Here is a 25,853-nt window from a genome sequence, read left to right on the forward strand (position 1 = left end):
GCACACTTGCTTTCATTTTTCACACCATTGAGTGTTGGAGTTGGGACGTCATGTTGAGGTTGTACAGGATGTTGATGAGGCCACTTTTAGTTTCTGTTCATTAATATGTAAATCCCAGAACTACTTTTAAGGTACATTCTCCAGATAATTTCAGGTTTTATAAAAAGAGGTGACATCTCAGCTCACTCAATGTATTAAAGGTGTGAGGTTTGAGACTGTCTGTATCCCAATCTTGAAATAGACTGGTTGTATTTTCAAAGTAGGGATTTATAAAATATGACATGGCTTCACTGCCTGCAGATTGCACACTTTTTGAGGAAAACTGAATGTATCTGCAAATATAATTCTGAAAATCCAAATTCACCCCATAGACTTGTGTGTGCATAAGAGAGTGTGTGTTTGTATGCTTGGTAAAGTGTCATAATTTGGAGATGTCGGTGTTGGACTGGGCTGTACAAGGTTAAAAATCACACAACACCAGGTTATAGTCCAATAGGTTTAATTGGAAGCACTAGCTTTTGGAGCGCTGTTCCATCATCAGGTGGTTGTGGAGGACACAATTGTAAGGCACAGAATTTATAGCAAAATTTTACAGTGTGATGTAACTGAAATTGTACATAGAAAAATACCTTGATTGTTTGTTGAGTCTTTCATCTGTTCATAAACCATGATATTTTCACTTCTTTCATATGTAAATAGTGTCATAGAGATGTACAGCATGGAAACAGACCCTACGGTCCAACCTGTCCATGCTGACCAGATATCCCAACCCAATCCACTCCCACCTGCCAGCACCCTGCCCATATCCTTCCAAACCCTTCCTATTCATATATCCATCCAAATGCCTCTTAAATGTTCTCAGGTTAACTGTAACAATTGGTGTTAGCTAACATCAAATGTTACAGTTAACCTGAAAAGTAACTTATGTAAATCACAAAACTTCTTAAAATTTACATCTGAAAAATGTGAAACTATCATGGTATTCGAACAGATGAAAGACTCAACAAACAATCAAGGTATTTTTCAATGTATAATTTCAGCTTCATCACACTGTAAACTTTTGTTATAAATTCTGTGTCTTATAACTGTGTCCTCCACAACCACCTGATGAAGGAGTGGTGCTCCGACCGCTAATGCTTCCAATTAAACCTGTTGGACTATAACCTGGTGTTGTGTGATTTTTAACTTGGTAAAGTGTAAGTGATGGAGTGTAAGGCTGTGAAAGGCTGTATTTGTGTGTGTACCTGAGAGAGACCGTGTGGATAAAAGCGAGAGGTTGCATTTTGGTAAAACAAACAAGGGCAAGACTTGTACAGTAAATGGTAGGGCCCTGGGTCTTGTTGTAGAACAGAGACCTGTTTTGGGGGTGGGGGTGGAGGGGAAGTTTCAGGTACATAGTTCTTTGAAAGTTTCATCACCGGTAGACAGGGTAGTTAAGGTGGTGTTTAGCACACTTGCTTTCATTTTTCACACCATTGAGTGTTGGAGTTGGGACGTCATGTTGAGGTTGTACAGGATGTTGATGAGGCCACTTTTAGTGTACTGAGTACAGTCCTGGTCGCCCTGGTATAGGAAGAATACTATTGGAGAGGGTTTGGAAAAGCTTTTCCAGGATGTTGCCAGGATTGGAGTGTTCAGGTTATATGGAGAGGCTTGGACCTTTTTCACTGGAGCGTAGGAGGTTGAGGGTAACCTTGTAGAAATTTACAAAATCATGAAGGTTGTAGGTAAAGTGATTAGCAAATGTCTGTTCCTTAGTGAAGGAGAATTAAAAACTAGGGGACTTTTTTTAAGGTGAGAGGAGAGAGATTTTAAAAGGAACCTGAGGGATAACGTTTTAACACAGACGTTAGTTTGTGAGTGAATGAACTTCCAGAAGTGATAGACGCAAGTATAGTTACAACATTTAAAAAACATTTGGATGGTGTAATGAAGGTGTAGGTGTGTAGTGTACCTTTTGACAGAGAGGAAACAAGGAAGGACTGACTGAAAGCACAAAGCGTGCTGAACAATTTAAAAATGTAACGTTTGGTTGAAACAAATAGCTGGAGTTGTGTTGCCATGGAACAAAAACAAATTCCAATTCGGCCAATCAGTTTAAAGTATGCCCCTGATACCAAATTCCTATCGAACTTGAATTTTACAGTTTGGAATGACACCAAACCAATGAAATGATCTGATGTTTTGGGGTATAAAACCAGACATTTTGAACAGTTAGAGGGGAAACAGCAAAGACAACCAAGCAAGCCGTTAATAGCATTTTAAGTGTGGAACCACCAGCTTTTGTGGGAGGAGTGCATTCCTCAGAAACATTTTGGAGGAATACTGTATAACTGTGAGACTGAAAACAGTTTTCCCACTGAACGTTAAACAGACACTGAGAATGTAAAACATTATAAATTGAACTTGCCAACATGAACCAAACTTTGCAGAGAAAGGAAATTTCCTGGGACGGAAGTGGTTGATAGCAGTCAATAATTGTCAGATTATTTGATGAAGATAACAGCTGATATGGGGTGATTACTGGGGATCCCAGAAGATTCGTATAGAACGTAAAAAATCTTTAATTAGGTTTGAAACATTGTTTTGTGTTTTGATTGATAAGGTTTATCTAAAGGAAGAAATATGCTAACTTTAAAAAAAATCAAGGTTAAGGAGGGACAGATTGATTGTTTGAGGACAGATAAAAAGACATTTATTGACATTGAGGTGGGAGTAGAGCTCAGAGTGATACAATTCTAAAATTTCACTCTGTGAATGAATGGAAAACTGATTAAAGATTGGCTCCTGGTCTTATAATTCACCAATTAAAATTGCTGGTTTGACAACTCTTGTAATTATAGAATCCCTACAGTGTGGGAGCAGGCCATTCGGCCCATCGAGTCCACACTGACCCTCCGAAAAGCATCCCACCCCATAACACATCTCTGCACACTGTGGGGCAATTTAGCACGGCCAATCCACCCTAACCTGCCCATCTTTGCGACCATGGGCGGAACCTGGAGCACTGAAAGGAGGGCAAAGGAATGTGCAAATCCCACACCAACAGTCGCCAGATGGTGGGATCGAATCCGGTTCCTTGCAGTGTGAGGCAACAGCGCTAACCACTGAACCAGCGAAACGGCTGATCTGTAAAACATTGAGAATAGCTAAAATGTTGTATTTAGAAACATCAATAACGTCTGAAAGCATATTCAATTGCTTTAAAAAAACTGCAGACATCTTTCTGAAACTTGCAGTTAAGCCACAGTTGAGAACAGGCTGTGAGGGAGGAATGACCTATTCCTAGTCTTGTGAAATTGGTTCAGAATATGTAGAAATAGAGTCATAGAATTGCAGAGCACAGAAACAAACCTTTTGGTCCATGCCGACCACATATCTGAAATAAATCTAGTGGTCTGTATGCCAGCATTTGGCTCATCTCTCTCAACCCTTCCTATTCATATACAGGCCTTTCCAGAACCCATCCAGAAGCCTTTCACATGTTGTAAATGTACCAGCCTTGACACACGGCCTCTGGCAGCTTATTCCATACAAGTACTACGCTCTGCGTGAAAATTTATCCCATCTGTCCCTTTTAAACCTTTCCCCTCTCACCCTAAGCCGATGCCCCTCTAGTTTTGGACTTCCTCTAACCTGGGGAAAAGACAGACAAAATTGAGCAGCCAGACAAAATTCAAAAACAATAAAATGTTGAGTCTCAGGAAAACAAATTTGTGGCATTAGTCTTTCTTTCTCTCCTATTAGCATTGAGACTGAAAATTTGTCGGTTGCACCAACACCTCCACAGGACAGAGTACGCATGCTTCTCGGTGTCAGCAAGCACTGCGCATGTACGCTGGTATCAGCAAAGTAGTGCGCATGCTCCTACCTGACAGCGGAGACAGGACGCGACATTCTTTTGATGGACCAATAGAAAGCGCCAGAAGACCGGAAGGAGTGTGGTCTTCCTGCCATTGAGAACGCCCCTATTCTCTGAATGTGGACGTTGGAACATGAATTTGTGAAGCTGTAGTTGCTGTTCTTCTCTCTCTGAATGAAGATTGAGCTTCACCTCAGACTGCAACTTTCCTCTGTCCAACATCTGTGAGTACAACACACTCTTTTCTCACCCCCTTTTCCATTTTATTTTTTCATTCTGGAGTTCAGTTCTTGACTTGCAGCAAAGTTGGTTCAGGTCTGTGCCTTAATTGGCAAACACATAGCAAATGCAGTTACACAGTGTGAAGTTATAGTCTTTCCTGTAAAATAAAAACAGAAAGGAGATGCATTGTTTAAATGGTGATATATTGGGATGTGGAACAAGTGAGAACTGCAGACGCTAGAGATCAGAGTCGAAATATGTGGCGCTGGAAAAGCACAACAGATCAGGCAGCATCCATGGTGCAGGGCAGTCAATGTTTTGGGCAAAAACCATTCATCAGGAATGATGTGTGGACGTACAAAGGTGCCTCAGCTACCTTCTACTCATGCTTTCTATCCCAGTCAATGCCAGTTGTCAGACAGGTGCAGCAAGCAATGAGCAAGGCAAGTGGTGTATTAGCAAGAGGAATTGAGTTCAGAAGTGGGGATGTCTTCGTGCAGTTAGGGGGTCATTGAATATATTCAAAGCTGAGTTTATCTGACTTTTGAATGTTAAAAGTAGTTATGGGGGAAGGCAAGGAAATGTTTTTTTAAATATTTTATTAGAAACTTTTTCAAATCTTTTACAAAACATCTATAGACAAAAAGAACAATACCAAAATACAGAAAGATAGAGGCAGTACAATAATGTCATATCACGATACTATTAATAATGAACTAACTACTATTCTACCAGAACAACTTTACCTGCTTAGCTTAAACTAAACTTCAATCAAATTAAAAAAATAAATTAAACTGAATTCAAATTAAATTACATCACATTATTTTATTCTATTTAACTCACTCCACCTCCACTGAGGCTCCCATCCCTGGGAGCTCCAGTTATTGTACCCATATTCTTTTCCCCCCAGCCTCCCTTCCCAGGGCCCCACTGGTGCCCAAACTGATTCCCATGGCATACCACGGCCCTAATCAATATTGCTGATAAGTCTGCATCCATATAATTTAGAAAGGTTTCCATGTCTTATAAAACCGCCCTGTTCAGTGGTGCACCATATTCATGTGGTAGTCTTGGGGGAGATGCTCCATCACTAGCCGACGCCACCCAGTAAGACCTGGGGTTTTTTCCGCTGTCTATTTCATTAAAATGTTCTTCCTTGTATAGTGGGTAAGAATGTTACACAGTCTCTTCCTATGTTTCCCCAGGAGAGGGCAAATTTGCTAACCCCAGAAGAAGAAATGCCAGATCCACTTTAACTTCAATCCCAAGGATGTCCTTTGGCTCCCTTACTATAGCACTCCAGTAAGTCTGGACCTTAAAACATGACCAATAGCAGTGTGTGAGAGTGCCTATAATAATTTTACATTTGGGACAACCTGGTGATACTCCTCTCTTGAACTTAGCTAGCCTCTCTGGCGCCATATGAGCCCTGTGTAAAATCTTCAATTTCATGGCCTGTGCTTTGTTACGTATTGAAATTTTGCTCACATTTTCCCATATTTCTTTTCCATACTTCCAATGAAGTATCCTCTTGGAGTTCCTGATTCCACGTCCCCTAAGGCACATCCCTTTTGTAAATAATACAAAGTACTGACTGAAAGAACACCAGAACACTCGAGTACTCTTTTCTCCACTTCTGACCTGTAAAGCTGAGCTGGGACCATCATCTTTTTCTGTATATAACCCTTATCTGAAAGTACAGGAATAGGTACAATCCATATTTCTGACTTAGCTGGCTAAATGACATCAAGACCTCTCCCTTGAATAAATCTCCCAGATAGGAGATTCCCTTATTCTCCCATGACCTAAAGCCGGCGTCCATTGCCCCAGGTTTAAATCCTTGGGCTCCCACCAATGGGGTAAACGGTGAGGTCTTAAGCCAATTGCCCTCATCTTGCCTCATTATCCTCCAGGTTTTCACTGTATTTAAAATGATTGGACTCTTATACTGCTCGGTCATGGATTTCATCTTATTCATAAATAATTAGGAGACAACGTAACTGCGAGGCTTCAACATCAAGCCAAATTGACCCCGAATCACCCCCATGCCCCACCACCCAGATATGGGAACAAAGTGCATATTTGATGTCTCCAAGTCCAGAAGGTTCACCCCACTCCCTCACCCTGTGAGAGCTGCAATTTGGTAAACTTAATTAGGGTGCGCCTGAAACACCAAATAAAAGAACCTAGCCAACCATTGAGCCTCCGTAATACTCATCTGCGTAGCGACAACGGGAGCATTCTCAAGGGTTACAACAGGCGAGGAAGAACATTCATTTTATTCAGGGCTATTCGGCGTAATCATGATAACGGTAATCCCTTCCACTACTGCAAATCCTGCTTTATCCTCTCGAGTAATTGTACATAGTTAGCTTTATACAGCTGGTGGAAGGCAGGAGTAATAAAAATTCTCAAATACAAAAGTCCTTTTGACGACCATCTAAACAGGAACTGCATTCCATCCTTCAGATCAGGCACCTCCACGAATCCCCCCACCGGCATGGCTTCCGATTTTGTAAAGTTGATCCTGTAGCCCGAAAAACAGCCAAATAAATTAATTGTTTGAATCAATTGAGAAACTGACTCCTCCAGATTGGCCAAGAACAAAAGGACGTCATCAGCATATAAGGTAATCTTATGCTCCCCATTCCCACCTCTGGCCCCACTATTTCAGGATCCCTCCTGATCACCTCAGCTAATGGCACAATTGCCAAGATAAATTGCAGTAGTGAAAGAGGACATCCCTGTTGACTCCCTCTCCCCATATGAAAGTTATCAAACTTAGTGCCGTTTGTGATGACTGCTGCCTTAGGATCATTATACAACACCACTACCCGTCTAGCAAAATGCTCAGGGACCCCAAACAAGTACAGCCATTCTATCCTGTCAAATGCCTTGTCTGCATCTATGGAAACCACCGAACCCAGGATCAATCTTTGTGGCATACCTGCACTATGTTCAGTACCCTCCTGATATTATTGGAGGAGCTACAGCCGTTAAAACCCATCTGATCATCTTTCATAATACAGGGCAACATCTTTTCCAACCTCAGGGCTGGCAACTTGGGTAGAATTTTAAAATCTACATTCAACAGTGAAATGGGTCTGTATGAAGCATATTCTTCGGGCTCTTTCTCCTTCTTTAAAATGAAGGAGATATTAGCCTCCCTGAGAGAGGGCGGAAGACAAACCTATGTGTCTGAATAGCTATACATCCTCAGAGGTGGCATTTATGAATTCCTTATGGAATTCACTTGGGAACCCATCTGACCCCGATGCATTGCTATCTGGAGATGCTTTATTGTTTCCTGCACCTCCTGTATCATCATTGGTGCATTCAACAGGGAAACCCGTTCGGCCTTTATTCTGGGGAGGGGCAGGTTGTCCAAATTCAGTCTTTGTTTGGCAAAGGAGACCCTTTTTTGCCACCTGTGTGTGCAATGAGTCGAGAGCAACCCTAAGAGCTGCAGCTTGACCAGTGAAGGCCTAATATAAAATACTTCCTCAGCATCTATTGTTGCTCCTCCCTCGGCTTCCTTCTATTTGTTTAATACGAAATAACTAGGCCTCATAAATATGCCTTAGTGGCCTCCCACAGTATTGTCGGATTACTGGCCTTACTTGAGTTGATATCCCAGAAGACCCTGAACTTTCTTCTGATGTACTCAACGAATTTGCCATTCCTTAACAGGAATGGGTCTGTGTGCCAGTGCTGTGCATCCATTCCACCACCCTTGATTTTACCATCTAAATACACTGGCACGTGGTCTGAGACAGCTATCTGCCCAATTTTTCAAGCCAGTGTTTTATCCAAAATATCTGATGACATAAAAAAACAGTCAACTCGTGTGTGACACTTGTGTGGGTTGGAACAGAAAGTAAAGTCTCTTCCATTCAGGTGGAGGTGTCTCCACACATCCACTAACCCCAACTCCTCACACTGGGGCAGCACGGTGGCTCAGTGGTTAGCTCTGCTGCCTCACAGCACCAGGGACCAAGGTCCGATTCCGGCCTTGGATGACAATATGTGGAGTTTGAACAGTCTCCTCGTGTCTGCGTGGGTTTCCTCCGGGTGCTCTGGTTTCCTCACACAGTCCAATGATGTTCAGGTAAGGTGAATTGGCCATGCTAAATTACCCATGGTGTTAGGTGCATTAGTCAGAGGGAAATGGGTCTGGGTGGATTACTCTTCGGAGGGTCATTGTGGACTTGTTGGGCCGAAGGGCCTGTTTCCACACTGTAGGGAAACTAATCAAACTAATCATGTCGACCTACTGCTTAGATCGTGCAGTCATACATGCCAGGCCCCTTGTCACCCTGTCTACCTCAGGATCTATGAGGCGATTAAAATCCCCTCCTATGATAGTGCTGTGCACCCCCAAGACTCATCATTTTAGCAACTCCATCAGTTAGAAATGTAAGAGGGTGCACATTGGGGGGGTGGGGAATACACATTCAGGACGCCATACTCTTCTCCATGTAGTTGATCTTTAAGAATGATGAACTGTCCAATTTCGTCCTTAATTTTCTCAATTACCTGAAAAGGGAGGTTCCTTCTTATCAGTATAGCCAGTCCTCTACTCTTAGGGCATTCTTCTCCTTTAGCTCTATCATAACTCCCCCACCACCCCACCTCACCACCTCACCTTGCCCACAGCTAACATCCTGGATCCTTCCAACCGAGGCTGTGCCCTAACCCCAGGCAATTCACAGATGAACAAAAAACACGTTATTTACATTCTGAGAGTTAAAAATGGATGCCCATTTCCCCCCCCCGCCACACACACACCCCTTCTCCATATATCTTAACCACAGGTATCGCCACCCCCAAACCAAAACCAAAAGGACAGCAGTTAAAACAAAAGTCCTCGCATAATGCACAACTGACCGATATACTAAATAATTCCGGTTTTACATCAAGGCAGTATGGAGAAGCCGATAACCACAAAAAAAATGGAGAGAGAGAAAAGAAAAGATGGGACAGAAAGAACTGCACCATTGTCTGTATCGATGGCCCCATCCCAACCTGAGTTCTTGAATTCAGAGAATTCACAAAGTCCTTCACCTTTTCTGCTGAATCAAAATGATATACCGTTCCCCCCCCATGAGCAAAATGTAACACGGCCAGGGACCTCAAGGAACAGTGAATGTTCAGATCCCTTAATTTTCTCTTAACTTCATCAAAAGCCCTTTCTCTTCTTAATTCTGGCTCCTGAGAAGTCCTGAAAAGATATTATTCTTGAGCCTTTAATGCACAAAGCCTGTGGATCTCTTCCCAGTCTTCTTGCTGTTTCAATCATTAACTGTTTTTCTTTATAATGCAGGAGTCGCACAAGGACCGTGCGGGGGCGTGGGTCCGGTCCTGACCTGCACATTGCAATCCAGTGGGCCTGCTCCAAACTCAACAGGCCCGACTCCAACTCCAGCCCCAAGAACGTCAGGAACCACTTCTCCAGGATTCCAATGAGGTCTTCGCCTTCCTCACGTTCCGGAAGACCCACGAGCTGTAAGCTTTTTCTCCTACTTTAGTTTTCCAGGGCGTCCACTTGCTCCTGAAGGACCCGAACCTGGTCTTCCAGCGTTTGGATCCTTCCTCCTGAGACCTCCGCCACGGTCCTCTCCTCTGCTGCCTTTACTCTTTGGGCCAACATTTGAATTTCCTGACCATGCTTTTCCAGTGTGACAGATAGTGGTTCCACTGCTGCTTCAATCTTATCTCGGAATTTGCCAAACTCCGAGAGTAACTGCTGCTGCCCCATTAAATCCAAAGGGACTGCCCTGGGAGTTTGAGCAATGGCTCCAGGCACCCCCGATGCAGTAGGGGAGTGCCCTGCCTGCTGCACTCCTTTTGGCCCGTTTCCTTCATTTGCTTTCATCCTGGTCTTAAAGCTGTCAAACCACAATTTTAGCAGCTCCAGATGTTCACTAAGTTTATAGGAGTATTTTTTTCTCCTAAGGATGGTTAACGAGGGGGCGGGGGGGTAAATGTCCACATTGCCATAGGATATAGCACAGAGCCCAACACAGCAGACCACTCAGACCACCGCCATCTTGGATCTCCAAGAAAATGGTTTTCAGACCCCAGTAGAGAACAGCTACAGGATCCTACAGCACAGAAACAGACCCTTCAGTCCAACTAGTCCATGCTATGTTCTCAAATTAAACTGGTCCATTTGCCAGTGATTGGCCCATATCCCTCCGAACCTTTCCTTTTCATGTACTTATCAAAATGTCTTTTAAACATTGTTACTGTACCTACATCCACCACTTCCTCTGAACATTGATTCCACACACTAACCACTTTCCTAAAAAAATGATTCTCCTCATGTCATTTTAAAATCTTTCTCCTCTCCCCTTCAAAATTTGCTCCCTCATCTTGAAACCCCCACCCTAGGGAAAGGACACCTGCTGGTCACCTCATCTATACCCCTCATGATCTTATAATCCTCTATAAAGTCACCTCTCAACCTCCGACACTCCAGTGAAAAAACATCTCAACCTATCCACCCAGATGTAAGTATATTCCTATCCAGTTATGATCTGTTCAGTGCTGGTGCAGGCTCGAAAAACCAAATGGTCTACCCCTGCTCCCAATTCTGTCACACTGTGTGAGACCATAAGACATGAGAACAGAAATTACGCCATTCAACGCATTCAGTCTGCTCCACCATTCAATCATGGCTGATAAATTTCTCAAACTCACTCTCCTGCTTTCTCCCCATTACCTTCGATTCCCTTGATACTCAAGAAGCTATCTATCTCAGTCTTAAATATACCCTCGGTGACCTGGCCTCCTGTGGCAATGAGTTTTATAGATTCCGCACTCTCTGGCTGAAGACATTTCTTCTTATCTCCATTCTGAAAAGTCTTCCCCTTACTCGAAGGCTGTGCCCTGAAGTTCTAGTTTCTCCTACCAATGGAGACATCTTGTCAATGTCCACTCTGTCCTGGCTGTTCAGTACTCTGTCTGTTTCAGTTAGACCCCCCCCCCACCCCCGAGTGTGGGCCTGTTAATCAGCATGGACCAGACCCTTCAGGATGAGGTACAGAGGAATTAGGTTCAGCAAAGTGAGAGTGGGGCAGAGTCTGAGGGATGGAGATTTTCAGCTTTCTGTGAATGAAAGAGGAAAGAAGGTTTGATATAAATTAGAATTGATGAGATAGGCTGATGGGCCAAGGAGTGGCAGATGGAGTTTAATTTAGATGAGTATGAGATTTTGCGTTTTGGTAAGGCAAATCAGGGCAGGACTTATACACCCAATTCTAAGGTCCTGGGCAGTGAAGCAGAACAAAAAGACCTTGGAGAGCAGGTTCATAGTTCCTTGAAAGTGGAGTAGCATGTAGATCAGATAATGAAGGAGCTGTTTGATATGCTTTCCTCCATTGGTCAGTAAATTGAGTTAGACCATGTTTTGGAATACCACACATATTTCTGATCTCCCTGCTGCAGGAAAGATGTTGTGATACTTGAAAGAGTTCAGAAGGAATTTACAAGGCTGTTGCCAGAGTTGGAAGGTTTGAGCTCCAGGGAAAGGCTGAAGAGACTGGGTCTATTTTCCCTGGAGTGTTGGAGGCTGAGGGGTGACGTTATAGAAGTTCATAAGGGACATGGATAGGATGCATAGCCAAGATCATTTCACAAGGGTATGTAAGTCCAAAAGTATAGGGCATAGGTTTGAGATGAGAGGGGGAAGATTTAAAAATAACCTGAGGGGAAACTTCCTCACAAAGATGGTGATGTCTCTGTGGAATGAGCTGCCAAAGGAAGAGATGGAGGCTGGTACAATTACAACATATTAAAAGGCATCTGGATGGGTACTTGAATAGGAAGGGTTTTGAGGGATATGGGCCAAATGCTGGCAAATGAGACTGGATTAATTTAGGATATCTGGTCGGTACCATTGATTGGGCCGAAGGGTCTGTTTCTGTGCTGTATGACTCTAATGGTCTTCAGTAAAAGTAGAAGTGTGGTTGTGAAGACTAGACTTCCAGAGTAGTTTTCAAAGATGTTTTGCCCTGACTGGGAGCAGAAGTTACAATGAAATCTTTCATTTGTGAGACAGCAACTGAGTGAGGGAGCACATCTGGAATTCTGGTGGAAAGTGGGAATTCATTGCACTGTGGGGATGAAGTGCTTTCAGGTTTACTGGCAGTTAGTAGAGTGTGCTGAGTGGAGAACCTAGCGAAGGGTTAGGTGGGTTTTTGTTTTAAACTGCTCATTTCATTCAGCCTTCAACATTGTATTTCCAACACTGTCCATCAGAAGGTGCAGTGAATCAGTAACTGGTATCGTTAGAAGCCTTACGATTTTCAGTACTGCAGGTATTTCATTGTTTCATCAGCATTGTAAAGGTTACAGGCAGCAGTGGGAGGTGTGGGCTGGATTCACTCGAAATGATTAAGCAGTTACAGAACACACATACGAGAGGGCAGGGTGGGACTTGTCTTTCGATTTGCAGAAAGTGAGAGGTTCTGGGAGCTGTCATCCGGAGCGCGCACAACCTTGGTAAATCATTGAAGCCCTAAGGTGTGGAATCAGGCCATTCAGCTCATAAAGGCAACGCTGATCCCTCTGAAGACCATGCCACCCAGACCCACCCCCACCCCACCTATCCTGTCCTGTCATTTCTGCTGGTGAATTAGACTAGGACTAGGGGACATGGCTTCAAGATTAGGGAGAGTAGATTTAGGACAGAGATGAGGAAGAATTGCTTTCCCTGGAATGTGGTGAATCTATGGAATTCTCTGCCCAAGGAAGCAGTAGCAGCAGCTTTATTAAATATATTCAGTATATAGTTTGCTGGGTTATTGCATTATCGGGAATTAAAGGGTAGTTGGGACAATGTAGATAGGAGGAGCTGAGATGATGATCTTAATGAATGGCAGAGCAGGCTGGATGGGCCAAATGGCCTACTCCTGCTTCTATTACTGTGAAACTATAACTGTGCATTTCCCTTGGCTAACCCACCTAACCTGCACATCCCTGGGCACAATGGGCAATTTAGCATGGCTAATCCAAATCAAGGCCAGTGAGCAGCGTGGTGATGTGGAAAATGAATGTTAGAGAACGATAAAAAGGGACAAGGAGGATAAAAGTACCAGCAATCAAAGCTGGATTCAAAAGATCACAAAAAATAAAAGTAAAAGCTGAATGTGTGCTGCATTGTAACAAAAGTGAATGAATTGGCTGCACACATTGAAGAGAATAATTATAATCTGAGACTCCTTACAGAGAAGTTTAATGGGAAGCTCGGTAAAGGTAGATGGTTGGCATTGTTAATCAAAGCACTGATCACAGGGTAGTCTGGTGTCAGCTCGGATTTCAGGTCCTGATTTCTCTGTCCTCTTTGATCTTCCTGTTCCCACAGAGTAAGGTGTCGTATGTCCTCAGCTCTGCTGGGTTTTTGCTGAAGCTTTGACCCCCTTTTCCACCTTCCAGAACAATAAAACATTCAGTCACTCTAGGCCCAACCCACATTGCCCCAGCCTGTCAACCATCCAGACAGAGAGACTCATCGTAGTGGGGAATAAACAAGAAAAATGAAACAAAATTAGAAATAAATAGGTGAGTGTGTTTAATGTTTGTTCATTGGGAAGTAAGCCAGAAATAAAGGTCTCCCAGGATTCTTATGGTACCCAACTTGAGGAATTCTCTCTCCCTTACATCTAACTATTAGTACCCAACTCTGATTTATAACAACATTTACAGAAATAAAGCATTTGTTATCAAACAGACAGAGATAAACAGCATAGACATAGACATTTGCTTTCTCTCATGCATGCACACATGCATATAAGTGTACAGGGTGAATTTGTATTTGCAGAATTATATTTATGGATACATAGAACATTACAGCGCAGTGCAGACCCTTCGGCCCTCAATGTTGCACCGACCTGTGGAACCAATCTGAAGCTCATCTAACCGACACTATTCCATTCTCGTCCATATGCCTATCCAATGACCATTTAAATGCCCTTGACGTTGGCGAGTCTACTACTATTGCAGGCAGTACGTTCCACACCTCTACTACTCTGAGTAAAGAAACTACCTCTGACCATCTGTCCTATATCTATCACCCCTCAATTTAAAATTATATCCCCTCGTGCTAGCCATTGCCATCCAAGGAAAAAGGCATTCACTGTCCAATCAATCTAACTCTCTGATTATCTTATGTCTCAGTTAAGTCATCTTACAATCTTCTTCTCTCTAACCAAAACAGCCGCAAGCCCCTCAGCCTTTCCTCCTAAGACCTTCCCTCCATACCAGGTAACATCCTAGTAAATCTCCTCTGAACCTTTCCCAAAGCTTCCACATCCTTTCTATAATGCGGTGACCAGAACTGTACGCAATACTCCAAATCTGGCCGCACCAGAGTTTTGTACAGCTGCAGCATGATCTCATGGTTCTGAAACTCAATCCCTCTACCAACAAAAGCTAACACACCGTATGCCTTCTTAACAGCCCTATCAACCTGGGTAACTTTCAAGGATCTACGTACTTGGACACCAAGATCTCTCTGCTCATCTATACTACCAAGAGTCTTACCATTAGCCCAGTACTCTGCATTCCTGTTGCTCTTTCCAAAGTGAATCACCTCACACTTTTCTGCATTAAACTCCATTTTCCACCTCTCAGCCCAGCCCTGCAGCTTATCTACGTCCCTCTGTAACTGACAACATCCTTAGTCAGTATCCACAACTCTACCGACTTTAGTGTCATCCGCGAATTTACAAACCCACCTTCTATGCCCTCATCCAGGTCATTAATAAAATGACAAAGAGCAGTGGACCCAAAACAGATCCTTGTACCTTACTAGTAACTGAACTCCAGGATGAATATTTCCCATCAACGACCACCCTCTGTCTTCTTTCAGCTAGCCAATTTCTGATCCAAACATTTGATTTTATTCAAAAAATGCGCAATCTGCTGGCAGTCAATGCAGTCAGTGCATGCATATAATATTTTGTAAACTTCACTTTGGAAACAGAACTTGTCAGATTCAACATTGGGATACAGACTGACTGTGACCTCATACCTTTAATGCATTGTCTGAGCTGAGGTGTCACCTTTTGTTACAAAACTTATGTTATCTCGAGAAGGTGATTTGTAAGAAGTTCTGAGATTTACATATTAATGATACCTACAACCCATTCTAAAAGACTAAAGACAGATGGTTTGCCACGTCTGTATGTTTAGTTTCTCACTGGTGTTGGTGTCAATGCCTTGACCCCGTGTCTGGATGTTTCTAAAGACGCTGTATTGCAGTTTTATCCTGAACTTACAGTTTTTCTTTGCTTCCCAAAATCAGATCTGCTCACACTGAGCAGTATCCCAATGTCGTGAAAGATGTTAACTTTCAGGTAGAGTTATTCAAAAGCGATGTTTTTTTTTTAACTTTTTTGGCACTGTAAGATCCTGAATTAGCATCCTTCAGGAAAATTAGAGTGGAGTGAGAATGGATAGGGGGAGAGACATTGGGATGGTGCTTTCAATTTTGTGGAATAACAAAAGAAAAGATTGTTCTGCAGAAAAAGAATTGCTTGTTCTGAATTTCTACCCTGGACTGATGTTAAAGTGGAGATTTGAGACCACCCAGGGAATCCCTTGTGGACTCAGACCTGTAAAGCCTCCCTCTTGGTTCGTCCTGGAAATCGTACTGTTTGGAAGTCTGGAATAAAAACCTGTTTTGGACAGTTTAGTATAATTTTAGTTATCCTCTTTATTCACTGAAAGCATCACTGTGCCAACATAACATTGATTCCTATAAGGTAAACTAACTTGGTTCTAATAATCTAGGAGAGTAGGTTACCAGCTGTTCAATTGCCCAGCAGGCTACTCCAATGTATTGATACAAAGTGGCTTCCTTTGTACAATATTTTGAAAAAGAAATTGCATGTTCTTAATTAGACAGATAATAGTGAAAGACAATAATTCATAAGGAAGAAAAGCTAACTGACAGGTCTGTGAAGCTTGACTAATCACTCCGACAGGCCCTAAGCCATTCGTCAGGTGGGATAAACAGCTGAGTTAGGGGCCTGCTCGTGAGATAAACTCCTCTCATAAAGAGGTACCAGTCTCAGCTAATTGGAGAGTTCACAAGATAACCTTGCACAGCTCACATGCCAGATACATTTCTTTTATAAAACAGCTTCTTAGTAAGGAGGGCAAACGTTCAATCATAAAATGGCTTCCCGACACATTGTGCGAGAATCTCCTCAATATTCGACCTTGAATAATTTCTAAGCTAGGAGCAGACTCCTGCTTTTTAAGCACTAAACCATTCTGTACCTGAGGCAGAGATGTTACCGTAAGGTTGCACTCAAACTGATTCATTTGTCTTCGAATGAAACATGCCTACTTTTCAAGTTTGTGATTCAAATTCAAATAAGACATAAGATCTAATTAGTTAGAATTGACAGTGGGGCAGTCCGTAAAAACAACAAGTAAATTAAAGCTTTATCAGTATTTCCTTTTATAGAATTTGCATTTCATAACCAGAATTGGCTTCTCAAAATGCAATTAAATTCGATCCATACCAGCTAAGCACTAAGAGTTAATTTTCTACTGGATTCAACAGCCTCAGCACTAAAATGGTGTCTATCTCTAGTGTCCTTTTGAACTCTCAAGTCAGGGTTTTGTAACAGCAAAGATTTATTTTCTCTGTGACTGCCCTTCTTGCAAGGGGTATACGAATCCATTATAATTGACAGCAACTGAGTGTTAATTACAAAGTTTTTGATAGTACAGAGTTTCGTTTCAGGGTCAGAACCAAACACTGTCATTAATTTCACAAGGGAACGGCTGTGAATGTTATCACTTGGTGTCCTGTTCAAACAGATTCACCGATGCTAAGGCAAACCTTCTTAATTGTCTTACAGCATCCTGTTATCACTTGGTAAGCCCAGGTGTCCCTATCTTTTACATTCTTTAAGATGCCCCCCTTTTCTGAGCCTTGCTGTCTGTCTATTTTCTGGTGTAATAAGTGTGTTCTATAATTCATCATTACATTTAGTCTAAATGTTTAAAGACAAGTTTTAAGGCTATAGACCTTCTCAGTGACAATGTTGACTTTTATAGTCTCTTTTTACAGAGTATTTGATCTGAAAACTGAAGTTTAAAAATCAACAGATGAAGGGCTTATGCCCAAAACGCCGACTCTCCTGCTCCTCAGATGCTGCCTGACCTGGTGTGCTTTTCCGCACTTTTTGACTCTGACTCTCCAGCGTCTGCTGTCCTCAATTTCAAGTCAATGTTTGACAGTCATTCAGTCCATTGGGACTGGAACGAGTTTTGACTAAGATTCTGTGAGAAGGAGCAAAGTCTTTTGGTCCCTGCTTCAGTACGTTTTCAGCATCAATGGGACTGAATGAGAGACCCTACTGTTACAGCGTACTGAGTGTGGAACCGAAAACAGTTATCCAGCCTGGAAAGAGGAATTCACGGCAGGGAGGGACTGTACACGTGTTTGTGTGCCGCTGAAGCTTCAGCCATGGAGAAACCAGAGGAATCCCGCTCATTGGAGAAACCTTGGAAGTGTGGCGACTGTGGGAAAGCCTTCCATGTCCCGTCTGTCCTGGAGGCTCATCAGCGCAGTCACACTGGGGTCAGGCCATTCTCCTGCCCTGAGTGCGGGAAGGGGTTCAGCAGTTCCTCCACCCTGCTGAGGCACAGACGGGTCCACACGGGGGAGAGGCCCTTCAGCTGCCCTGAGTGCAGGAAGGCTTTCAGCAATTCCTCTGACCTACTGAAGCACCAGCGGGTCCACACCGGGGAGAGGCCATTCGCCTGCCCAGAGTGTGGGAAGGGGTTCAGCAGTTCCTCCGCCTTGCTGACCCACCGGCGGGTCCACACAGGGGAGAAGCCCTTCAGCTGCCCTAAGTGTGGGAAGGCCTTCACCCAGGCCTTTTCCCTGCTGAGGCACCAGAGTGTCCACACAGGGAAGAGGCCATTCACTTGCCCAGTGTGCGGGAAGGGGTTCAGCGATTCCTCCGCCCTGCTGACCCACCAGCGGGTCCACACAGGGGAGAGGCCTTTCAGCTGCCCTGAGTGTGGGAAGGCCTTCACCCATGCCTCCAACCTGCTGACCCACCGGTGGGTCCATACCAGGGACAGGCCCTTCAGTTGCCCCGAGTGTGGGAAGGCCTTCAGCAATTTCTCCCACGTGCTGATCCACCGGCGGGTCCACACCGGGGAGAGGCCATTCGCTTGTCCTGAGTGCGGAAAGGCCTTCAGCAATTCCTCTGACTTACTGAAGCACCAGCGAGTCCACACTGGGGAGAGGCCCTTCAGCTGCCCTGAGTGCGGGAAGGCCTTCACCCAGGCCTGCAACTTGCAGAGGCACCAGCGGGGGCACCAGCGTTCCCAACAATCGGATTCTGCCGGTGAGGCTGCTGTGGGTCACCCCCAGGACTGAACCTCCTGCCCAGTCTGACAGTGGGAGAGTTGGTGCTTGTTTTGTTTTCTGCTGGACTGTACCCACTCCCACGGTGGCTCAGTGGTGAGTAGCATTGCCTCACAGTGCCAGGGACCCGGCTTTGATTCCACTGTTGGGGCAACTATCTGTGTGGAGTTTGCACATTCTCCTTCTGTGCCTGCGTGGGTTTTCTCTGGGTGTTCCGGTTTCCTCCCACAGCCCAAAGGTGTGCAGGTAGGGTGGATTGGCGAAGTTAAATTGTCCCAGTGTACAGGGATGTGTAGGTGTGGTGCATTAGTCAGGGGAAGTGTCGAGTAATAGGGTAGGGAAATGGGTCTGGGTGGGTGACTCTTCAGAGGGTCAGTTTGAACTTGTTGGGCTGAAGGACCTGTGTCCACACTGTAGGGATTCTGTGATTCTATGAACTTTGATCCATTGGGTGCTACTGCTCATTGAGCCCAGGACTGCACGTTCCCACTGAAACAATCTGCACAAACCAAAGCCTGCGAGACCATTGGAGCAGAAGTTAGGCCATTCAGCCCATCGAGTCTGCTCTGCCATTCGTTAGAGACAAAAACAAGCTGCAGATCCTGGAATCCAAAGTAGACAAGCAGGAGGCTGGGAGAACACAGCAAGCCAGGCAGCACCAGCAGTGAAGTCAGTATTTCAGGTATTAACCCAAATCATTGACTTCTCCACCAGAAATGATTTACCAGGATGTTGCCGAGTGTTTGGGCTACAGGGAGAGGTTGAATAGATTGGGGCTGTTTTCCCTGAAGTGTCAGGGGTTGAGGGGTGACCTTATATGGGTTTATAAAATCATGAGGAGTATGGATAGGGTAAATAACAAGGTCATTTCCCTGGAGCTTGGGCAGTCCAGAACCAGAGGGTTTATGGTGAGAGGGGAAAGATTTAAATGGGACCTAAAGGGCAACCTTTTCATGCAGGGGGTGACGCATGGATGGAATGAGCTGCCAGAAGAAGTGGTGGAGGCTGGTACAATGACAGCCTTTAAATAGCATCTGGATGGGGACATGAATAGGAATGGTTGAGAGGGATATAGGCCAAGTGCTGGAAACCGACCCTTTGGTCCAACCCATTCATGCTGACCAGATATCCTCAATTAATCTAGTCCCATTTGCCAGCACCCCTCGAAACTCTTCCTGTTCATACACCCATCCAGGTGCCTTTTGATTAGATTCCCTACAGCGTGGAAACAGGCCCTTCGGCCCAACAAGTCCTCACTGACCCTCCGAAGAGTAACCCACCCTAACACTACAGGCAACTTAGCATGGGACCTCAAGGGACAAGTTTTCACACAGAGGGTGGTGCATGTACAGAATGAGCTGCCAGGGGAAGTGGTGGAGGCTGGTACAATGACAACATTTAAAAAGCATCTGGATGGGTATATGAGCTAAATGCTGACAAATGGGAGTAGATTAAATGTTGGATGTCTGGTCATTCTGGACGAGTTATACCGAAGGGTCTGTTTCAGTGCTGTACATCTCTACGACCATCTCTACGGCCTCTCGGGTTCACACACAAAGAATCTGTCAGTAACGTTGGGTTTCAGAGTTCGGTTGAAGCAATGTGGTATCTTTTGGAGACTTCGAGTCAAAAGAAATGCACAGCAGGGAAACAGACCCTTCAGTCCAACTCGTCCATGCTGACTGCATATCCCAAATTAATCTCATCCCATTTGCCAGAACTAGTCCGTATCCCTCTAAACTCTTCCTATTCATGTTCCAATCCAGATGCCTTTTAAATGTTGAAATTGTACCAGCCTCCACCACTTCCTCTGGCAGCTCATTCCATACATACACCACTCTCTCCGTGAAAAGGTCTCCCCTCAGGTCCCTTTTAAATCTTTTCCCCCTCATCCTAAACCTCTAGTTTTGGATTCCCCATCCTGGGGAAAAGATTTTGACTATTTACCCTATCTGTGCCCCTCATAATTTTATAAATATCTACCAGGTCACTCCTCAGCCTCCGATGTTCCAGGGAAAAATACCTGCAACTTATTCAATCTCTCCCTGTAACTCAAACCCTCCAACCTCCGAACCATCCATTTAAATCTTTTCTGAACCCTTTCAAGTTTCACTACATCCTTCCTGGAGACACAATTTGCAGGTGTTCAGTGTTATGGACCAGGCCAGATCCCCTCAAAACATTCTGGGAAGGTAGCCCAGACCCTAACGTTTTTTTGTTGTTTTAGGCAGAGGTATCCAGGAGTGATGTAGCTGGTCAAATCACTTGGCTTCCAGGAAAACAATTTATTTACACACCGCCGAATGAAACCTTTGTGACCACTCCACTGACCTGTGTTGCCACCTTCAGGGTACAATCGACTGAACGCCCAAATCTCTAACTCCCCCTCACGAGAGCCAAAAGTCCTCAGTTCTATTGAGAGGGGAAAATTGGATGTCAGTCATCTCTGTATTAGAGAATGCATCATTTAAAAAAAATCTGAGAAGGGCATTCCTGACAGAAGATTCAACAGAAGGTGGCACAGAGTATTCCAAGAGACACGTAACCTGGCTGTAATCTGAGAGACTAAATTCTATTTCTTGTTACAAGAGGGAATTATATTTATTGGATCAGCATATCACGAGAACCTTGTTTTATTCTGAAACAGTCAGTAGTTAGAAGAGATTTATTTGGTTTGTTAATAGTTTAGTTCATCTGTTCACCGTTACTGTTAGATAAATAAATGGATTTTTGTTGATTTTAAAGTGTCAGGGATTTATTTTTAAACATTAGAGCAGGTTACACCACTTTTCACATTAATTTTACAGATTATAGGATGATGCGCTTCTCTTTGGGTGTTTTGGTTTGAGATCTCTGGTGGGGTGGGAGTTGGTGTCAGCTTTCCCTTTCTAACAGTATTGACGTGATGTCATACTGAATGCAGTGGAGTCAATATTAATCCCAGCCTCTTGCTCTGGTTGTGGGTGAATCACCTTAATTTGGCCACTGACTCAGAAACAACACACAGAACCAACTGCTGAAACAATGATTCACACTTCATTGCACGTAGCAACCAAAACTAAAAACCCTCAAGTCAGCAAGTTCAGTCTCACGGCTGCCACCCTCCCCCCACCCGGCTATCACCTGATTGCTGGCAGAATTTAACAGAGTTTCCATCGACAGTGCCCATCTCTGGAAGGGTCAAGGGGTTTGACGCAATATTGTTCTTCCAATACTGCTGCTGCATCGTTCTGGAGTGAGAACATAGAACAATACAGCACAGTTCAGACCCTTCAGCCCTCAATGTTGTATCAGCCTTTTATCCAACTTGAAGATGAGACTAGCCTGCACACCCCTCAATTTACTGCCATCCATGTGCTTGTTCAGCAGTCACTTAAATGTCCTTAAATGTATCTGACTCTCATTCCAACCCTGGAAGTGCATTCCATGCACTCACCATTCAGAGTAAAAAACCTACCTCTGACATCTCCCCTAAACCTTCTTCCAATTACTTTAAAATTATGTCCTATCATTTCTGACCTGGGGAAAAAGTCTCTAGCTATTCGTTCTATCTATGCCTCTCAACATATAGTACACCTCTATAAAGTCACCTCTCGTCCTCCTTCGCTCCAATGAGAAAGGCCCTAGCTCCCCCAACCTAAGACATGCCCTCCATTCCAGGCAGCATCGAGGTAAATCTCCTCTGTACCCTCTCTCAGCTTACACAGCTTCCTGTTGTGGGTCTGTTCGCCGAGCTGGGAATTTGTGTTGCAGACATTTCGTCCCCTGTCTAGGTAACATCCTCAGTGCTTGGCAGCCTCCTGTGAAGCACTTCTGTGATGTTTCCTCTGGCATTTTTCCTACACATCTTCCCTAAAATTAGGTGACTAAAAGTGAACACAATATTCCAAGTGTGATCTAACCAGTACTCCATACAGCTGCAGGATAACCTTGCAGCTCTTAAGCTCAAACTCCCTGCTAATGAAAGCCAACACACCGTACACCTTCGTAACAAGCTTATCAACCTGGGTGGCAACTTTGAGCGATCTATGGACTTGGACTCCAAGATCCCTCTGTTCCACCACATGGTCAAGAATCCTGCCTTTAACCCCATAGGTTGAACAAACAGAGGAGTTTGGTGAAATGAGAATCATTAGATAAATGCTATTGAGCGAACTGATGGTGCTATGGGCTGGCAAATCTCTGGGTTCAGGTGGACTTCATCATAGAATTTTAAAAGGTGGCTAATGAGTTCATATTTGCATTAATGTTAATTTTCCAAGATTTATTAGATTCAGGCAAGTTTTCCTCAGACTGGAGAGTAACATATTTAATATTTCTGTTCTCGAAGGGAAAGATGTGGTCCCTTGGGTCTATGTGGAAAGAGACCATTTGGCCGATCAAGTCCCGCACCAACCCTCAAGTGCATCCCACCCAGATCCAAACCGCCACCCTAATCCCGTAACCCTGCATTTAGCATGGCTAACTCACCTAGCTTGGACATCCAAGGACATTACGCAATCCAGCATGGCTAATCCACCCAACCTACACATCTTTGGAGTGTGGAGTCCCCAGTGGAAACTCACAAAGACATAGACAGAACATGCAAACTCCAGATAGTCGACTCAAGGCTGAAATCAAGTAGGTGTCTCTGGCCATGAGAGGGAGCCACTGTGCCACCATGCTGTCCTCAAGGAATTCTTTGAAAGAGTATGTAAATTAAAGCCTGTGGATATACTGAACTTGAATATCCTAAAGGTGTTTGACATGTTTTCACGAAAAGCATATTGCACAGACGAGCTCATGGTGTAAAGTATAGTTATAGAACATCAACTGACTGGCAGAAAACAGAATATGCAAAAATGGTTCTTTTGTCAAATTGGTTGTATATGACAATGTATGGTGGGGTTCCAACAGGCATCTCTGCTGGCTCCTCAACTTTCTACAATTATATAGATGACTTACAGGAGGGGATCAAAGGTATGTGGTCACATTTGCAGGCAACACAAAGATAGATGGAGATGTACATTGTGGGGATGACATATCAAGGATGCAGATTGATAGATTGGTTAAATAAATAAGCAAACCTCTTGCAAGTGGTGTACAATATGGTAAAATGCAATTTGTTACCTACTTGGAGAACAACTGCATAATTCTGAGATGCAGAGGGATCCGGGGGCCTTGCAAATAAGTCACAAGTTAGAATGCAAGCACAGCAAGTGATTAGAAAGGCCAATGACAGAAATGTAAGGCGATTATGCCTCAGTTACAGAGCAATGGTGGGACTACATCTTGAACACGGTACTCAGTTTTGATATCCTCATCTAAGGAAGAATGAAAATGCATTAAAGGCAATTCACAGAAGGTAAACTAGATTGACACCCGCAATGAACAGACTCTCTCATGGAAAATCATTAGACAGACAGGTCTGACTTTCAACCAGAGTTTGGAATAGCAAGGGGTGATTCGATTGAAGTTTCTTTGAGCCTGAATGGTCTTCAAAAGATGGATGTTGAAGGATGTTTACTTCCTGTTGTGAACGAACAATTAGATCACCCATTTATAGAGTCTTAGAGATGTACAACACAGAAACAGACCCTTCGGTCCAACCCGTCCATGCTGACCAGATATCCCAACCCAATCCAGTCCCACCTCTCAGTACCTGGCCCATATCCCTCCACACCCTTCCTATTCATATACCCATCCAAATTCCTCTTAAATGCTGCAATTGTGCCAGCCTCCACCACTCCTCTGGCAGCACATTCCATACACATACCAATCTGTGTGTGAAAGTTACCCTTAAGGTCTCTTTTATATCTTTCCCCTCTCACCCTAAACCTATGTCCTCTAGTTCAGGACTCTCCGACACCAGGGAAAAGACTTTGCCTATTTATCCTATCCATGCCCTCATAATTTTGTAAACCTCTATCAGGTCACCCTTAACCTCCGATGCTCCAGCAGCTCAAATCCTCCAACCCCTGGCAACATACTTGTAAATAGTTTCTGAACCCTTTCAAGTTTCACAACATCTTTCCAACAGGAAGGAGACCAGAATTGCACGCAATATTCCAACAGTGGGCTAACCAATGTCCAATACGCCGCAACATGTCCTCTCAACTCCTGTACTCAATACTCTGACCAATAAAGGAAAGCATACCAAATGCCTTCTCCACTATCCCATCTACCTGCAACTCCATTTTCAAGGAGTTATGAACCTGCACTCCAAGGTCTCTTTGTTCAGCAACACTCCCGAGGACCTTACCAATAAGTGCATAAGTCCTGCTAAGATTGGCTTTCCCAAAATGCAGCACCTCGCATTTATCGGAATTAAACTCCATTTGCCACTTCTCAGCCCATTGGCCCATCTGGTCAAGATCCTGTTGTAATCTGAGGTTAACTCTCTGAGGTCCACTACCCCTCCAATCTTGGTGTCATCTGCAAACTTACTAACTGTACCTCTTATGCTCACATCAAAATCATTTTGGTAGATGACAAAAAGTAGAGGGCCCAGCACCAAACCTTGTGGCATTCCACTGGTCACAGCCTCCAGTCTGGAACACAACCCTCCACCACCACTCTCTGTCTTCTACCTTTGAGCCAGTTCTGTATCCAAGTGGCTAGTTCTCCCTGTATTCCGTGAGATCTAACCTTGCTAATCAATCTCCCATGGGGAACCTTGTCGAACGCCTTACTGAAGTCCATATAGATCACATCTACTGCTCTGCCCTCATCAATCCTCTGTTACTTCTTCAAAAAACGCAATCATTTGTGACAAAGAAGGAGGGAAATATTTTGGAAGGTTGTGCAGCTTCGGAATACTTTGTGACAGAAGATAGTGAAGCCAGGACCATTGAATATTTCTACGGCAGAAGTAGAGTAATTCCTTTGCCTAAGAAGAATCTAAGGATATCGGGATGGATGCAAATGTGCAATGTATAACACAAAGTAATCAGCCATTATCTTCTTGGAGTGGAGCAGCTTCATGAGCCGAATGGCTTACTTCAGCTCCTAATTTGGACATTCATATATTCTGCTAGCTATAATGACCTGAGTTTGACTAGCATATATTTCCAATAAGCCCATGTTGGGTCTGTTCTATCATTAATTTTTAACTGTCCTCTTGTTGTACCTTTTATTATAGATTCCCTGTGCTCTCTTCCTTCTTTCTAAAACAGTGGGATGACATGTGCCACTTTCCAATTACCACTTTCCAGTGAACTAGCGTTAACCACCAAGCCCAGGGAATTTAGCTACTTTAAATCCTATTCAATTCTCTGATGCATTTTTGTTTCATACATATTAATATCCTTCAGTTCTTCATTTATACTAGCCCTGACATTTGCCATAATTTCTGGGAGCTATTAGTATTTTCCACTGAATGACATTTCC

The 25,853-nt window shown here is 43.9% G+C and overlaps 1 protein-coding gene across 4 annotated transcripts; it reads left to right on the top strand.

Annotated features, from left to right (window-relative positions):
• The first annotated feature begins 3,963 nt into the window (after positions 1–3,963).
• Positions 3,964–23,544, top strand: LOC140460941 (uncharacterized). Of its 4 annotated transcripts, none has more exons than XR_011954404.1 (3): positions 3,964–4,086; positions 9,408–9,589; positions 22,816–23,544. XR_011954404.1 is itself a non-coding variant. In XM_072555689.1 (3 exons), the coding sequence occupies exon 3, from the start codon at positions 17,574–17,576 to the stop codon at positions 18,495–18,497; it is 924 nt and encodes a 307-aa protein (XP_072411790.1). In that variant the 5' UTR covers positions 3,964–4,086; positions 9,408–9,589; positions 17,162–17,573; the 3' UTR covers positions 18,498–21,222. The 4 variants fall into 4 exon arrangements, 3 of the variants coding, with proteins under 3 accessions (XP_072411790.1, XP_072411789.1, XP_072411791.1); XM_072555689.1 differs by lacking the exon at positions 22,816–23,544 and adding an exon at positions 17,162–21,222; XM_072555688.1 differs by lacking the exon at positions 22,816–23,544 and adding an exon at positions 17,175–21,222.
• The last annotated feature ends 2,309 nt before the right edge of the window (positions 23,545–25,853 follow it).

This window comes from Chiloscyllium punctatum, chromosome 36, assembly GCF_047496795.1.
Source record: "Chiloscyllium punctatum isolate Juve2018m chromosome 36, sChiPun1.3, whole genome shotgun sequence".
NCBI classification, from domain to species: Eukaryota; Metazoa; Chordata; class Chondrichthyes; order Orectolobiformes; family Hemiscylliidae; genus Chiloscyllium; species Chiloscyllium punctatum.

Bases quoted from the DNA above. Each gene is read 5' to 3' on its own strand.
- LOC140460941 (XM_072555689.1), top strand. From the start codon at position 17,574: ATGGAGAAACCAGAGGAATCCCGCTCATTGGAGAAACCTTGGAAGTGT.